This window comes from Sarcophilus harrisii, chromosome 1, assembly GCF_902635505.1.
Source record: "Sarcophilus harrisii chromosome 1, mSarHar1.11, whole genome shotgun sequence".
Taxonomy (NCBI): Eukaryota; Metazoa; Chordata; class Mammalia; order Dasyuromorphia; family Dasyuridae; genus Sarcophilus; species Sarcophilus harrisii.
The window spans coordinates 532,595,815-532,613,533 of record NC_045426.1 but is presented as its reverse complement, the minus strand read 5'-3'; the positions used below and the strand labels follow the sequence as shown (position 1 = coordinate 532,613,533).

Here is a 17,719-nt window from a genome sequence, read left to right as displayed (position 1 = left end):
AAGAGGCCATTTTAATTCACATAATGGCATATATCACTTGTCTCTTTGTCAATGAGACATTTGAAAGCATCTTTTTATTAGAAACACAAATCAATATACCCAAGGGATTGCAATAACTGCTTCAGGCAATTTGTACTATCATTTCATCCTTGATGTTCTTGCTCTGAGCAACTTATTATTATGAATGGCGTGAAAATGGCAACCTGTCACAATTGATTTTTCCTAACCTTTTATAAGAATTTTTCCCCTTTTTAAATGTAATCAAGTATCATTCTATTAAATATGTGTAAGGCTAGCTTATAAGAAATAATCCATAACTCCTGCTGCCACCCTTATAATTTAAATTTTCTCAAAATTCTATTATAAAGATAATTATATAAGAATAAAAACTTTCTATTTGCATGAAGTTTTAAAAGAAAATCCCTTATAGCTCTAAGAAAATAGTTTTCAAACCTTTAAATATGTACTGAACAGTATAATGTTTAAACACTGATTCAAGCATCAGTTTTGTGAAGTGACTGTGAACCAAATAAATATTCTGTAGATGGAGATGAAATTCAAGCATTTATCTTCTCTTGTGAATTTATATTCTAACCAGTTAGGAAAATCAAAGAAATGATTTTTAGTTTCCATATCCAGACAAAGATTAGTACACAAATATAGTTTCTATGCAAACTGACAATTTAGGAATAGTTAATTGATATTAATACTCTCAACTTGTTCATGAAGAATTTCAAAGATTTTAAAAGATTTCTCACTATCATTGGATTATGAATATTGAAGTTAGGCGTGTTAGAATTTGGTAAAATTGTAGGATCTAGACCACCTGAATGGATGAAATGTTAAAATACATGTAACATTTATAGCAATATAGTTTCTCTTAAAAAACAACAACAACAACAAAAATCAACTATCATTCTTGGTAGATGTTACAAGTTTTACAAGTTTCTTTCCAGAAAGATAAAAAATATCTTTGTTCAAAGTTACATGTCATTTTTTGAGAAGAAATTACTAAAAGAAATTAAACAAAAAGCAAATTAGGAGAAAGTTAATGTTGAAGGGACTCAGTATCATTGAAACTTCCAAGGCAAACATTGAGGAGATGGGGAAAAACAGATGGAATGAGTAGGAGTGGGAGTGGGGAGAGGGGTAAACAGCGGCAAAATAGAATGAGAATTTAGGCTTTTATCCATTATCTTATAAACTTTTACTTATATAAAGTAAGGAAAAATTTGCAAAGTACATTTTCTGTGACAGACACAAGAAAAGCATAAGAAGTTCCTGTCCTCAAGAAATTCATAATCTAATGAGGGAAATGACATCAACACAAATGAGATATACACAGGATAAAGAGGAGGGGGCACCTCATATGAAAAGCACTAGCACTGGGGTGGATCAAAAGGTAGGACTTAAGTTGAGACCTGAAGGATTTATATACCTTTTAAGTGCCTAATGGGGGATATAAAAGAAAAATAATATTTCTACTAATTTTGTAAAAGAATACAGTGAATATTAGGAAATTTCAACAAAAAGTTAGGAGATCCAGATTTTATTCCTTGCTTCACCACAATTTAGTCTCCCTAGCCCTGACCTAGCTATTCTTTTCTATCATTAAAATAATATGTATTTCTTCAGTATCCTTTTCCCTCTGGGCCATTCTGTTAGGTAACAGCTATCTAATCTTATCATTGGTAACATGTTATCAGATGCTCATTAACTTTCAGGTAACAAATGTAAAATGCAACAAGGCTCTTCTGTCTTTTGCCTGCAAACACAGGATTTTAGACAGGCTGAAAAGATTTTGTGGCACTCAAGCTTTATCACAACCTTTAAAACCAAAACCTACAAAGTACAGGTAATAATACAGGGTGCAGATAATAATATAATGTTCACCATGTTTATAATATCTATGAGTTACAAACCTGAATGATATATTCATCTTTCTAAACTATTAAGTTTTACTTCATTTGAATCACTATTTATTTTTTGTACAGAAGCCTTCTCTCTTTCCTCTCCTTTGATTATTTCAATTTTATTTCCCAGGTGAGTTATATAGATTATGTACACTAACCCACTTGGTATTCTATCTATGCAATTTCTTTTACTCAAATATGTTCTATACATTTGTTCAAATATGTTCTATACATTTTTCCAAATTTTTATTGTTTTATTTTAAAATTCGTTAATTTTCTTAGTTGTAACAAAACACTTAATATACAGTCTTCAGGAAAACTCTCTAAGCAGACAGGTCTCTTGGATCGCTTCCCTGTTTTATAAGTGACAGTTCAAAGTTTAATCTCTTATAAGCATATTTTTCTTTTATTTTTCTCCAATCTTAAGCTTGTTCAGATGAAATTCAGCTATCACCTTTTTAACCATTCATATATTCTAAGTGATTTTCCAACAGTGAATCATTCTAAATAGACATTTTACCATATAGAAAAGCTAACTTTTATCTACAAAGAGACTTCACTATGTGATCTCTCCTGAAAATTACAAAATAATATTTAGAATTCAAAGTAAGTCTTGTCTGAGGATCTACTGCCAGTGACCTAATATTTAAAAATACTTCATAAAAAAACTGAATTGCTCATTTGTCTTTTTCTGAGGACTGTGTGCATAAAGTAGGGAAACCACCCAATTCCTTAACCATTTAGGAGGTAAAAAAACCAAAGTTAGCAGAAGTATAGAATAGAAACAAGAGAGAAATGACACAAAGCCTAGTAGTGAGCACTTAAGTGCTTAAAGAAAATCAGTTGGTTCAATTCAGAAAATAAACTAAACACAATAATCTGATAAAAATATCTTATAGAATTTCATGTCTAGAAACTGCAATCATTAATCATGAGCCCAACTGGAATGGGTGAAAAGAAAGAGTAGTTGAGAAGAGGAAATGAAATGATAAATCTGGAGAAAAATTGTAAGAAAAATATCAATGAGGAGGAAAAATAAAGAATAAGAATAATAGGATGAAGAGAACAATATTATAGGGTAAAAGAAATATATGGAGAAATACATTAGGAGACAATTTAAAAGGTATAGATTCCCCTCAAAATATCATAAAATACAACTCTTTACTTACTCTAAAAAAACTTTAAATGCAAAGAATGAGAATAAAATCTTACATTAAATGCCTGCTATTATCTAGATTTATCTTAAAAAAAAAAAAAAGGAAATAAAATTCCTTCATTTTTGCTTTGTAAGAGAATTATACTCTGTGTACATGATTTTATTCCTAGCAACAATTAACTTTTTAAGATACTAATTTTCAATAAAGTGACTATGCAAAAGGACATCAATAAAGCTAAAAAATAAAAAAGAATCAGAAGGGTATTGTTTCTAAATGACTTTTTTTTCTATGAAATTTTCATGTAAATACCAATAAGAAAATGTTTTTGACATTAGAATTTCAAAAATATATAATTAACACAGATATACTGACATGGTTTCCCATCAAGTGCAGAAAATTTAAGCATGCAAATTACATTAGAGGTAATTGGAGCTAACCACATAATTCTCTTGTGTATTGGTGTGAGAAGAGTATCTTGGGTTATGCTATGAAGAAAAGGCAGTTAAAACTTTTAGTGCAGGCATGATAGTGTTATAGAGATACTATAGTTAAAGGTTTGCTACCATTTTCCTAACTTTTAAAGATTAGTTTAATTTAAACAAATATATTTTTAAAGATTTTTTGAATACAATGTTTTTATAACACTATGCTATACAATTCTAAATACTGTCTTTCAAGGTATCTAAACACAACATGTATTCTATAAAATGGTATTTTAATATCAGGCTAACATCCATTAAATGATATAAGTTAACATTAAATTGCATATACAGCTACAGCATAAAATTTTTGAGTTGGCTTGAATATCTTTATCTTAATATAATTTTCTTAAAATTACCCCTCAAATGTTCACCATTTAATTAATTGTACATTCAACAATCCTATATATACAAATAAGGGTGATATGACTCATAGAATTAATCTTTAATATTCTACCATAATTATTCTAAAATGTTAATGACTCTGAAAATACTATTATCAACATAAATATCATTGAAGCAAATAAAATATTTTTGAAACATTATTAAAATTTTGTATGACAAATTTATTTGAAAATAATGAATAGTAAATGCTAAAAATGAAATGTGAAAAATGAGCCATTACACTGTGATCTTAGCAAATTAATTCAGAGGCCCACAATTAATATAATCCAGCATGTATTTTGGATGTTTTTTAAATTAAGATTTTTTTTTTTTTTAAGTGAAAGGTGCTCAATGTACACTGATACATAAGTCAATTTAAGCTGCTGGAAACAAACAATTTAAAATTTATCTTAGCAGACTAAGAATTATAGCACTATTACACAGTAGTACCTTGTCAAATTATCAAGTAAATTAAGACTGCTAATGCTTGTTTAAATGTTTCTTACATAGTAAACTAAAAATGTACAAACTTTACTGAACTATATGAACTTTAAGATCACTGAAATTAAAAATAAAATTAATTAAAGTAGCCACATTTTTTTTTTTATCTAGCCTACCTTGTTTTTTGGATTGGATGTATTCATTACACTTCGAGTTTCTTTTCCAGTGTAAATAACAACACCTATTACAGTTCCTATAAAAATATAAAGATAGTCCTTTTAAACAAAATTGTTCATCAACTGAGAAACAAAAATTAAAATTAAAAGCTAACAAATAATTATTTTTACTAGGAAATAATTACATTAGTGGCTAGTTTAAGATGACTTTTTGAACTTGAAATTTTTTTTTTTTTTTTTTTTTTGCGGGGAACAAGAGGGATTCAGACAATATTTCAGCAGAAAAAGAAAAGAATATTCAATATTCAAATGATCACTCATGTGATCTAAGTATGTCTTTTGTTTACACATAAATCATAGAAGAAAATTAAATGGCTAAACCTTGTCATCAGTATCACAAAGTGGTAATAGTCTTTCATTAGCATCCATGAAAGTGATAATATCCTTTCACTGACGTCAGTGAAAGTAATAGTACCCTTTCATTACTGTCACTTAAATGAGATGCTAAATCATTAACTGTCCAAAATATTAACAGTTGAATGTAAAAACTTTAAAACCAAAATAAGGTGTTAGTTAAGTAACATAAAAGATAATTTTTTCAAAAGCAAAATTCAACTAATTCATAAAAATATGAAGGTCACAAATATGTAAATATGGCTTTTTCTGGTATAGTTATATTTAAAAAGGTATAAAAATAGTCTTTTTTATTAACTTCTTTACTACTGTTATTCATATTGTTTATTTTTACAGAATACAAAATAGATATGTGTAATTTCAGTGGGAAAACAACTGTATACTACTCAAGTAAGATCAGTGGATTACAAGGGCTTATGATGTTCCTGCATGACTTTTACAATTTAATAATTTGAAACCTCTGACAGTCTACAGAAAACGTTGAAAGACAATTAAGAGAAGGTTATGGGAACTCATTTCTAAATAAGAAAGTTCTCAGTAAGATTAACTACAATAGTTATAATGACAGTCTTTTAAAGTATTGTAAATGGATCTGGTCTGTCTTTGTTTTGTACTAAAATTAAAAATGAAGACCAAGAACAAACAAAGAGACTAAGGAAATATTATACTGTGAGATACTCAGATGACAGGTAACTGATCGTAATTAATATTATAGGAATATAATCATACACACAATAAAAGAAGTTACAATAAGTCTAATTAGAAATATTTGTACTTTCAATCTAAGTGACCAATATTGCCTTACAAATAGTCATACATATTTCTTATGTTTAGTAACTGACCTAGACCTTAAAATTAATGCTATATTTTGAATATTTGAAAACTTAAAATATATATGTTCTAATAACAACAGCGGTCTTCATGCAAATGCACAAGTCAGACAATAAGTATCTTAACTTTAAATGAAATATAGAATTTAGTCAATATATCTTCTCTATGTCAACCATTTTTAAATAGTTTTTAAAAATTTATATTCCATTTTCTCCCTTCCCTCCACCCCTTCCAATATATTAAAAATGTGCAATTTTCTATACATATTTGCACAATTATCATGCTCAGAAAGAATCAGATCAAAATGGAAAGAAAATGAGAAAGAAAATAAAAGCAAGAAACAACAAAAAAGGTGTCCCCCATTTCTTGTCTATTTCATTCAAAACATGAATGCACCATTAGAATTAGAGAAACATGATGTCAGAACATGGCCATTTATGACCTTTACTACATCATAGTTATAATCAGAATCATCAAGTTTAGAAAAATAATCAATACTATTGTCTAAAAAGGAAAAAGACCTATCAGTAATAAACACATAAATGATAATTGAGGATTAGTATTACAATTAAAATATTTTCTTAAAAATGCAGTTTAGACAAATAAAATGATCAACATTTTTATGATGATATATATATATATATATATATATATATATAATAAGCATTTACCCCACTAATTCAAGTATTGTTTTTCAAGTTAAATCATTCATATACAATTAAAGAAACTAAATCTCAGAATGTGGATGGGAGGGACAAGATAATGGCAAAGTAAGTAAAAGAAATTTCTACAAATGATAAAAATATATAAACTTTAAAATTAACAAAACTCATAATTTGTGGACGGAAATTTTACAATGTGCTTTTCTCACAAAACCTTTGAGAAGCAGATAGCTAAATATTATCCCACAAATAAAGACATTGTAAGGTTAAGTAATATGCCCACAGTCACATGTTTAGTGAGAGAAGATTTAAATAAGCCTAGACTTCAAAACCCAAAGTACATTGTTCTTTTTAAAAGTTCATCAAGCTTCCTCTTAATTATGTTTGAATACTTAAAAAAAAAAAAAAAGCCAACAAAACCCCCAAACAAAACAACTTCCACTCCCAAACTCAAAACATAAAAATATAAATTCAGGTTAAACTACATTAAAAAAAATTATTTCCAAAATTAACACACTTCTGTTTGAACTGGGTATATTAAAATTAAATTCTTATTTTAAGTGTCAAATTAAATGATTTTTCCTTGTTGTGGATTTTTTTTCTAAAATAAAATGAATATTCAAGTATATTTTGATTTATTTAAATAAAAATTATAAAATAATCTCCAAGGATAAAAGTCATATAACTTATACTTTAAAAACTGAATATAAAACATCTATTCTAATGTATGAATACTGAATATTTACAAAATTATTTACATGGCTCTTATAAGGTCATATGAAACATTATAAAACTATGTTTGGAATATTTAATTATTTTAAAAATAAATTTCTTTCTATTTAATTTAGTATAATTTCATATATGAAGCATACATAGACTAACACTTATGTAATGAGAAATGCTGATAAATCAAATTTTGAACTAAATTTTTAAAATCCTTAATAATTTTTGTTTTTTACAATAATCATCCATTCATATGCTTTGTCTCAAATAACTTCATTATAATTAAGTAAATTTAGCTAAGCAAAACCAACTAAGAAAACCACCAAATCTGATGTTAAGTAATATCCTGTAACCATAGTCCTCAATGGCTGTAATAGGTAGAAAAATATTTTATCTTATGTAGGACTAAGATATGTCATTGTATTACATCTCAACTCAGTTCTTTTTAAATGTTTTAGTTTATATTTATATTGTTGTAGTTATATATAATATATATGTCACACAATACAATACACACATATATGTTGTTTGTACATACACAGACACACGTGACAATTCTGTATTATTTGCATTTTATTACCTCATTCTAGAACTCTCACATTTCTCTGAATTCCAATTCCTTATCTCTATAGTTATAAAGATCCAATAACCAAAGATGGTCCACTAATATTTCATAACACTTATATACCACAATTTCATTAGCCATTCCCCAATAAATGGAGATAAGTGAAATTAGCAAAAAGGACAGAAATGCTTTGTATTTAGGTAAGCTTAATCTTAAAAATGACCAAAATTATTTATAAAGTTTAGCATAGCAACTCAATATCTATACTTTTCATTTGGAATATATGTTTAAATTTAATAATGTTGCAAATTAAAAATCCATTGTTTGGGTCATTTTTGTTATTTCAAAATTTCCTATGTAATTTCAAATATTCACTACAATAACATTTATACAATTATTAATCAAATTCTTGAATTGCTTCCTTAATTTTATAAATTAATATAAAATACTTTAAAATTCTACACTAACATCTAGAAAAAATAAAAACAAAATACTTCTGGAAGAACAAAAGGTCAAGAATTTCAAGGGAACTAATGAAAAACAAATCAAATGAAGGGGGCCTAGCTATACGTGATCTAAAACTATATTATAAAACAGCAGTCACCAAGACCATTTGGTATTGGTTAAGAAAAAAGACTAGTTGATCAGTGGAATAGGTTAGGTTCACAAGACAAAATAGTCAATAAATTATAGCAATATAGGGTTTGACAAACTCAAATACCCCAATTATTGGGATCAGAATTCACTATTTGACAAAAACTGCTGAGAAAACTGGAAATTAGTATGGCAGAAACTAGGCATTGACCCACACTTAACACTATATACCAAGATAAGATCAAAATGGGTTCATGATCTAGGCATAAAGAATGAGATTATAAATAAATCAGAAGTACATAGGATAGTTTACCTCTTAGACCTGTGGAGGAGGAAGGAATTTGTGACCAAAGAAGAATTAGAGATCATTATTGATCACAAAATAGAAATTTTCTATTTGTGTTAGTTAAAAAGTTAAGTTAAAAAGCTTTTGTGCAAACAAAACTAATGCAGACAAGATTAGAAAGTAAGCAATAAACTTGGAAAACATTTTTACAATTAAAGGTTCTGATAAAGACCTTATTTGCAAAATATATAGAGAATTGACTCTAATTTATATGAAATCAAGCCATTCTCCAATTGATACATGGTCAAAGGATATGAACAGACAGTTTTTAGATGATGGAATTGAAACTATTTCTACTCATATGAAAAGATTCCATATCATTATTGATCAAAGAAATGCAAATTAAGACAACTCTGAGATACCACTACACACCTATCAGATTGGCTAAAATGATAGGAAAAGATAATGCAGAATTTTGGAGGGGATGTGGGAAAACTGGGACATTGATGCATTGTTGGTGGAATTGTGAATACATCCAGCCCTTCTGGAGAGCAATTTAGAATTATGCTCAAAAAGTTATCAAACTGTGCATACCCTTTGATAGTAACAGTAGTGTTACTATTGGGCTTATATCCCAAAGAGATATTAAAAAAAGGAAGGGGACCCACATGTGCAAAAATGTTTGTGGCAACCCTTTTTGTAGTGGCTAGAAACTGGAAATTGAATGGATGCCCATCAATTGGAGAAGGTTGGGTAAATTGTGGTATATGAATGTTATGGAATATTATTGTTCTGTAAGAAATGATCAGCAGGATGATTTCAGAAAGGCTTAGAGAGACATTCATGAACTGATGCTAAGTGAAATGAGCAGAACCAAGAGATCATTATACACTTCAACAAGACTATATGAGGATCAATTCTGATGGGATGTGGCTCTCTTCAACAATGAGAAGATCCAAATCAGTTCCAACTGATCAGTAATGAACAGAACCAGCTACACCAAGAGAAGGAACACTGGGAAATGAGTATGAATCACAACATAGCATTTCCACTCTATATTATTGTTTACTTGAATTTTTGTTTTTCTTCTCAGGTTATTTTTACCTTCTTTCTAAATCCGATTTTTCTTGTGCATCAAGATAACTGTATAAATATGTATACATATATTGTATTCAACATATATTTTAACATATTTAACATGTATGGGACTACTTATCATCTAGGGGAGGGGATGGAGGGAAAGAAGGGAAAAGTTGGAGCAGAAGTTTTTGCAAGAGTCAGTGTTAAAAAATTACCCATGTATATGTTTCGTCAATCAAAAACTATAATAAAAAAGAAATAAAATGTACACTATCATTCTTATTATGATGCACTGATTAACTAACTTCAGTACTGAGTTCCAACAAATTCTCTTCATCAAGCTTGTAACCTCTCCATGTCTTTTAATTCACACCAATTCACATATTCTTAGGCATTTCTTTCCATATATTTTTCACACAGAAGTCTTACTAAATTATGATGGAGTCCTCTTTCTTCAGTGGTATCAATGAAGCAATTGGTTGATTCATCTATAATCTCTTATTTTTAATTAAATTAAATGAGATGACATTTATTAAGTGCTTAGTACATAGTCTAGAACACAGAAGGTATTCTATGCTTGTTCCTCGTTTTCCTTTTCCATTCTAGTTATACAGCTAAGATTATTTTTTCCCCTCAAGCATTAATCTTCATAATATTGCCAAATTTTGCACACAATTCATTACTGGTACTATTCTGCAAACTAGTGACATATACAATACTTTTTTCCCCCCTACTGATTTAACTGAAATTATAATTCTCCTAAGATCTTATCTTTCTAAGACTTACAGTCATATAGAAACACCAATAGGCTATGAGTTTTTAAAATATATGCTCATGCAATTACAACTTGAAATCTTTTGGAAAATTTTGCCTTTTACAAAATTTCCAATTATAAACTTATCTCTTTGAACTCTCAATTCTGTTCTCAATTCATTGTAAATATCAATTACATTTTAAAATTACTTCTTCTTTCTCTTTCATGATGCTATAGATTTTACAAAGGAGCTTTATGCTTTCAGGCCATGATAAAATTGGTACAATGCCATCATTGAACAGAAGCATTTTTAGAACTTGTTATCAATAGAGAATCCTTTTATTTGGTTCTGTAAAAGACAATTTTCATGATATTGCTATCACACTGGGTAAATATAAGCCTCGCTATTTTATACCTAACAATCATTCAGAAAATTATTTTTGTAGTTTTCATAAGATGTTTCAAATTAAATTAATACATTTTGATAGTCAATGACTTCTAAACAAATGTGGGAAGAATTGAAGATGACAAGAAATACAATTGAAAATCAAGATCAGAAAAAAAGAAATGAGAAAGGTCCATGACTGGTAAGAATATTTCATATATTAGGAATATTTCCTTCAAGAAAATAAATTACAATGAAAATGGTAAATAATAATAACATTAGAAATGAAATTGATTATATTTTAAGAGAAGAAAATACCCATTACTAAGATAAGAGTTATTTCTGAATCAGACCACCATATATTAAAGCAAAGATAGAAAATTAGAACAAAAGTATAAGAACAAAAATGAAAAAAAGAATTGTCATGCATTTGAAAGAATGCAATTGTGATATATTCATACAAATTACTTACGGCAAAAATGATATCCACCAATAACTTGAATGGGAACCATGAAAGAAGGCCCAGCTATACTATTTAGAGATTCATAAAGCATGTCTTAAGTTTCCTTAAAAATAAAGCTAACTTTGAGACTTGACAACCTGTGGGGGAAAAGCCTGAACTACTGATAAAACTTTTCAATGACATAAGGTATAAAAGTATATATGTAGTCATAGCTCCACAGATTTAACAGGCTCTCTACTACTATTCAAATCAACACCTAAATGGCTAAGCACATCTTTAAGGAAACCAATGTTATATCCTTGCTGAGTTGAACAAAAAGTATTCAGTAATGTTGAAGAGAGAGATTAGACTTCCTTTAAAGACAACCTCCTAAAGGACATTAATTCAATAACAAGGGATACCCTGACAAATCGTCAATGGGCAGGAATTTTGAGACACATGTCTCAAATGAGAGTCTTGGGAGACTGTTTAGATAAAATATTCATGTCCACTGATTTTTGCATGGCAATATACTTAGTAAAGTGATATGAGGTGGGGAAAAAAAAGACTGGACAACTCAAAAGTTTTCTCCTTTGGAATCAAGACCAATGAAAGGAATGTGTTAATGAAATCCCTTACAATAATTTGTGGAACACCAAAGGAGATCAGAAACAGCATAATTCTTCCGCTAAACCAAACAACCAAGCTGACAGGCTCCCTGACAAAAAACAGCAGAGATTTGTGGGTGGCTCCACCACGAATTTGGATAAGGGGGGTGATTATAAAATATTACTCTAAGTGAAGCATAATAGAGACACTCTCCTTACTCTGCCTCTAAGCAGGAACAAAATATCATCATAATCATGTTTCTTAGGCCAACTAGAACACCCCTTCTGAAAGGACATTGATTCTGAGTATTTTTCAACCTGCCTCCAATTTACTGTAATCATTACCTATCTGGGATATAGTACTGGTACTTACCAGTCAAATCCATTAATATAACAGCTATTATCAAAGCTCTTTCTCTCATGGGATAAATCTTCCTCCCTTAAAGGATTCCCTATATGGTCCTACATTAGAAGTATCTATATCCTCTTGCTTACCCTTTTAAAAAATACTCTGCACTTTGAATTTTGACCTCATCATTCAACTGAAACTATTCTCTCCAAAGTTACAAGTGATGTCTTAATTGTGAAATTTAATGGCCTATTCTCAATCCTCATCTTTCTTGATATCTTTTGGATACTCTACTCTTTCTCGGTTTTTGTGACAATGTTGATTGTCAAAAGAGAAAAAATTTAAAAACATGGCCTCCATGGAAGCCACTCCTCCACAGTTCACTTTTGGTAATCCCAGGTTATAATTTATTCTGTACTGTTCTCAAAAGAGATGGACTTGAGGGCGACTCTATCCGAATATGTAGATGAAGAAAGTGAGTTCCTTAAAATTCAAAAATTCCACTCTGTCTGATTCCCCCCTTCCCCTTTAGAATGGACAAATGAGCATCACTACTATACTGTTGAACAATATCCAAAATCATCTGGCCCCCCCCCCTCACTGATCTCTTCAACATTACATGTTCTCTCATTGTTCTCCTGCCAGTCGGGGGATCTCCTTTCCTTCTCTGGATCCTCATCTAAATCATTTTTTTCTTCTCTTCTCTTCTCCTCTACAATCTTACTTGCTGATCTTATCAGTTTGCATGGGTGCAATTATCATCTTTATGCAAACTCCAACATTTATATACTCAATTTTTTCTCTTCCTCTTAACTAAATAGATATATCACAAAGTACTTCTTGGACACCCTGAATTAGATGCATCTAAAGCACATCAAACCAAAAGTGGAACAACTCAAGATGACTGGAACAATTAAGAGTGGTTCTCCATCTGCCTTCAACTTGCAAACAGATATTAGTGCTATTTTTCTTTAATCTCAGAGCAAGAAGTTTGCCCTGACTGTAGTAAATACCTACCTGGGATATGCTATTAAAATTCCAGTCAAGAATATTTATTTGGCACCTATGAATTGGGTAACCCTATATTTACTTTAGGAGCAGTGGACTTTGATGACTCTGGAAGAGACAGTGAGGCTAATATAACTCCACAAAACTCTGCCTCACTGAAATACAATTTATGTGTGAATCAAAAGACATCACTCATGTCATTTTACCAATTTTACCTATCTCAAAGTCAAGTGACAGTGCAGTTGTTGTCAATACAATGGGATCTATCATCACAACTGTGAACACAGGAGACCCAGGGCTTCGAATATTATCTTCTCAAAAGAAACAGCAAAGAAAGCCTGCAATTTACAGGTCCCTGAATGTCTCAGCAATCTTTTTGAAGGACACTACTGCTTATTTCCTGGAATAATAAAGGGGCTAGACAACTGGGAAAACATCTTCATAATTAAAGGTTCTGATAAAGGCCTCATTTCCAAAATACATAGAGAATTGACTCTAATTTATAAGAAATCAAGCCATTCTCCAATTGATAAATGGTCAAAGGATATGAACAGACAATTTTCAGATGATGAAATTGAAACTATTACCACTCATATGAAAGAGGGTTCCAAATCACTATTGATCAGAGAAATGCAAATTAAGACAATTCTGAGATGCCACTACACATCTGTCAGATTGGGTAAGATGACAGGAAAATATAATGAATGTTGGAGGGGATGCGGGGAAAACTGGGACACTGATGCATTGTTGGTGGAGTTATGAACGAATCCAACCATTCTGGAGAGCAATATGGAACTATGCCCAAAAAGTTATCAAACTGTGCATACCCTTTGATCCAGCAGTGCTACTACTGGGCTTATACCCCAAAGAGATACTAAAGAAGGGAAAGGGACATGTATGTGCCAAAATGTTTGTGGCAGCTCTGTTTGTAGTGGTTAGAAACTGGAAAATGAATGGATGCCCATCAATTGGAGAATGGTTGGGTAAATTGTGGTATATGAATGTTATGGAATATTATTGTTCTGTAAGAAATGACCAGCAGGATGAATACAGAGAGGCTTGGAGAGACTTACATGAACTGATGCAGAGTGAAATGAGCAGAACCAGGAGATCATTATATACCTCAACAACGATACTGTATGAGAATGTATTCTGATGGAAGCGGATTTCTTTGACAAAGAGACTTAACTCAGTTTCAATTGATCAAGAATGGACAGAAGCAGCTACACCCAAAGAAAGAACACTGGGAAATGAATGCAAACTATTTGCATTTTTGTTTTTCTCCCTGGGTTATTTCTACCTTCTGAATCCAATTCTCCCTGTGCAACAAGAGAACTGTTCAGTTCTGCACAGATATATTATATCTAGGATATACTGCAACATATTTAACATGTATAGGACTGCTTGCCATCTAGGGGACGGGGTGACGGGAGAGAGGGGAAAAATCGGAACAGAAGTGAGTGCAAGGGATAATGTTGTAAAAAAAAAAAATGTTGTAAAAATCCTGGCATGGGTTCTGTCAATAAAAAGTTATTATAATAAAAAATAAATAAATAAACTTTCCTTCTAACCAAAAATAAAGCAAAGCAATATTGCTTTGAAAACTAAAGATCGATCTTAAGAAAGAAAGAAAGAAAGAAAGAAAGCAAGCAAGCAAGCAAGAAAGAAAGAAAGAAAGAAAGGGACTAGACAAGGTATTCTGAAAATAATCTACTTCACCCAATTCTGGTATGCTTGCCAAAGAAGGTGGGGATCCCTGCTACCAAAACAAAGAACAAGTACAAAAACTTTTGTGAAAATGATTCTGCTCATTCTAAGTACACTGAATATGCCCACACTTAGGGACAACACAAAAACCAGTAAAGCTAAGAGACGAACAGCTCTTGTTGTGACCCAACTTAGAAAGTTTCTCCAATTAGCAGCCCTGAGTGAAACAAGGCTAGCAAATGAAGGTCAGCATATTGAAGTTGGAGCTGAATGCACATTTTTCTGGAGTGAGTACAATGAAGGAGAGTGCCATGAAACTGGTGCAGGTTTTGTAATCAAAACAAATCTAGTCAAGAAGTTTGCATACCTATTGAAAGGAGTGAACAACAGACTCATGACAATACAACTGCCACTTGCAGAAAGCACCAGGTTGCCATCATCAATACATACATGCCTACTATATCAAATCCTGATAAGATCAAAGAAAAAAATTTATCAAGACCTGAAGACCTTGATCATCAATATGACCAAAAAGGGTAAGCTTATAATTCTGGGTGACTTTAACACAAGGGTAGGCACAGAGTGTTAGACATAACATAAAAGTCCTTGGGAGTAATGGAGTCCAGCAAGAGCAATGGTTACGTACTACTGAAAACTTCCTCTTCCATTTATCTAAACACAATAAAACTTCATGCATGTGCCTTCACACCAAACACATTTAATAGACTGTGATGTTGAGAAGAGACAGATTGGATGCAAGGGTGATTAAAACGATGTTTTTCAGAATGCTGAACTGATCACAGACTTAGCTTCTCTAAGCTAAATATCCATATTCAACAAAAGTGATAGGTCCAAGGCAAAATAACTATCAGAAAACTTAATGTCAACAGATTAGAGTGCTTCGCTGAGCAGTAACAGTTTGTTGCTAACTTGGAGGGAAAAAGTTGAGACAATAAGCAATTTGCAACAGTGTAATAGAAAAACAGATATAGGCAGGTTTCAGAGATTTGGTATGCAGTACCGCATTTTCTTATCTGAGCCAAGAAAGAACACATGCAAACATCAAGATTGGTTTGCCAAAAATGATGGAGAAATTCAGAGGCTGTTAAATGAAAAAGTGAGAAGTTCATAGAATTCAGCAGAAGTATAGTTCATTGGTCACTAAGAAGAAAGCACTTAATTTCATCAAAAGTTAACTGTGAGCAAAGCTTAAAGACATGCAGGATTCTTGGCTCAGTAAGAAGGAAGACAAAATTGACTTATACAGTGATAGTAACACTCCAAAGCACTTTTATGATGCACAGAAAACTATGAGCCAAAGCCTAATGGGGCATCTCCAACTACTCAATGCTGATGAAGCCACATTAAGTGATAAAGATATGATCCTAGCAAGATGGGCTGAACACTTCCAAAGTGATCTCAACAGACATCATCAATTAAAGCTAAAGTCACTAACTTTATACTTAGGTTGAAGTCTGTCCTTCTTTAGCTAAATTTTCAAGTGAAGAAGAGGTTTTACTCTTCTTGTGCAGCAAAGTTCCTGGTGCTAATTTTATTCCAGCTGAGATTTACAAGCAGCACTCATACAAAAACTAACTGAAATCTTTCAGGTTATATGGCAAGAGAAGGTTATCGCCCAGAAACTCAAGGATACTTCCACTGTTCAATTCTATAAAGATAAAGGAAATAGACTGTCTTGTGACAATCATGGAGAGAGGAGAAGGGAAAAGAAGAGATCTCGCTTAATCACTGCTGGCAAAATTCTTGCTAGAGTCCTCCTTAATAGACTAATCCTTCACTTGGAAGATGGTCATCTACCTGACAGCAAGTGTATCTTCAGGAGGAATCAAGTTGAGATGCAACAAAATATGAAACAGTTCTCTGCTATTTGTAATTTTGGTCTGAGAACACCAAGAAAAAAACATCACCAATCAGCACCACATCATTTACACATGGGACCAACAGTTACAGCAAATGGAGAAATTTTGATTGTGGATAAGTTCACTCACCTTGGCAGTATACTTTCCAGGAATGTACACCACAGACCTTACCTGGTGGTCAGAAGAAGTGATAAGAAGGACATTTCCAAGGTATTTAAAAAGAACTTTGGAATTAATTGCATGATGGCAGACAACGGCAAGTGATTGCCTAGCATAGCATGCCTGCAATAAAGATTCTGTGGCTCTATGAATGAAATAGAATTGCAGTTGCTCAAAAGAAACATGAGATGTGCAAATTTAGAGACATGTCTACTCCATATTCCTATGGTCAATTTATGTCTCACCTATGGTAGAACCTTAAGTAGAGCATTCCAAGCTAATACTGATCTATCAGCCACAGATGGACTTATTAAATCTTGACTCCAACATAGTGATATCATTTTGGTTCTTTATGAGTAATCACAAAAACACTATTAATTTAGGGACTGGTTACAAATAAATTTTAACAAGTAGAAGAATTTACAAATATGGAATCCATGAATAATGAATATAGACTATATATATGTATTTCTATATCCATCTATCTCAAAATAAGTAAATGGGGGATAGGGGTATATACTAACAGATGGGCTGGAAAGGATTGTTAGAGGAAAGGTTTCCAAATGATCTAGAATTTGACCAGAGATTTGAAGGTAAAAGGAGAAAATGATTCTAGCCATGGGGAGAGAGCCTACTGGCTGTGTAAAGTTATGGAGTTGGGAAAGAGAATGTCTTATAATGGGAAAAAGTAGTTTCAGTTATGTTTAAGTTAAGAAATCAGT

At 31.3% G+C, this 17,719-nt stretch overlaps 1 protein-coding gene across 7 annotated transcripts in view; it reads right to left on the bottom strand.

Annotated features, from left to right (window-relative positions):
• Window positions 1-17,719, bottom strand: part of ATP9B (ATPase phospholipid transporting 9B (putative)) — a 451,952-nt gene that overhangs the window by 195,441 nt on the left and 238,792 nt on the right. For all 7 annotated transcript variants that reach the window (XM_031946730.1, XM_031946732.1, XM_031946731.1 and 4 more), the window contains one exon: window positions 4,551-4,627. In XM_031946730.1, coding sequence (XP_031802590.1) covers window positions 4,551-4,627 — 77 coding nt within the window. The remainder of the gene's footprint in view (window positions 1-4,550; window positions 4,628-17,719) is intronic.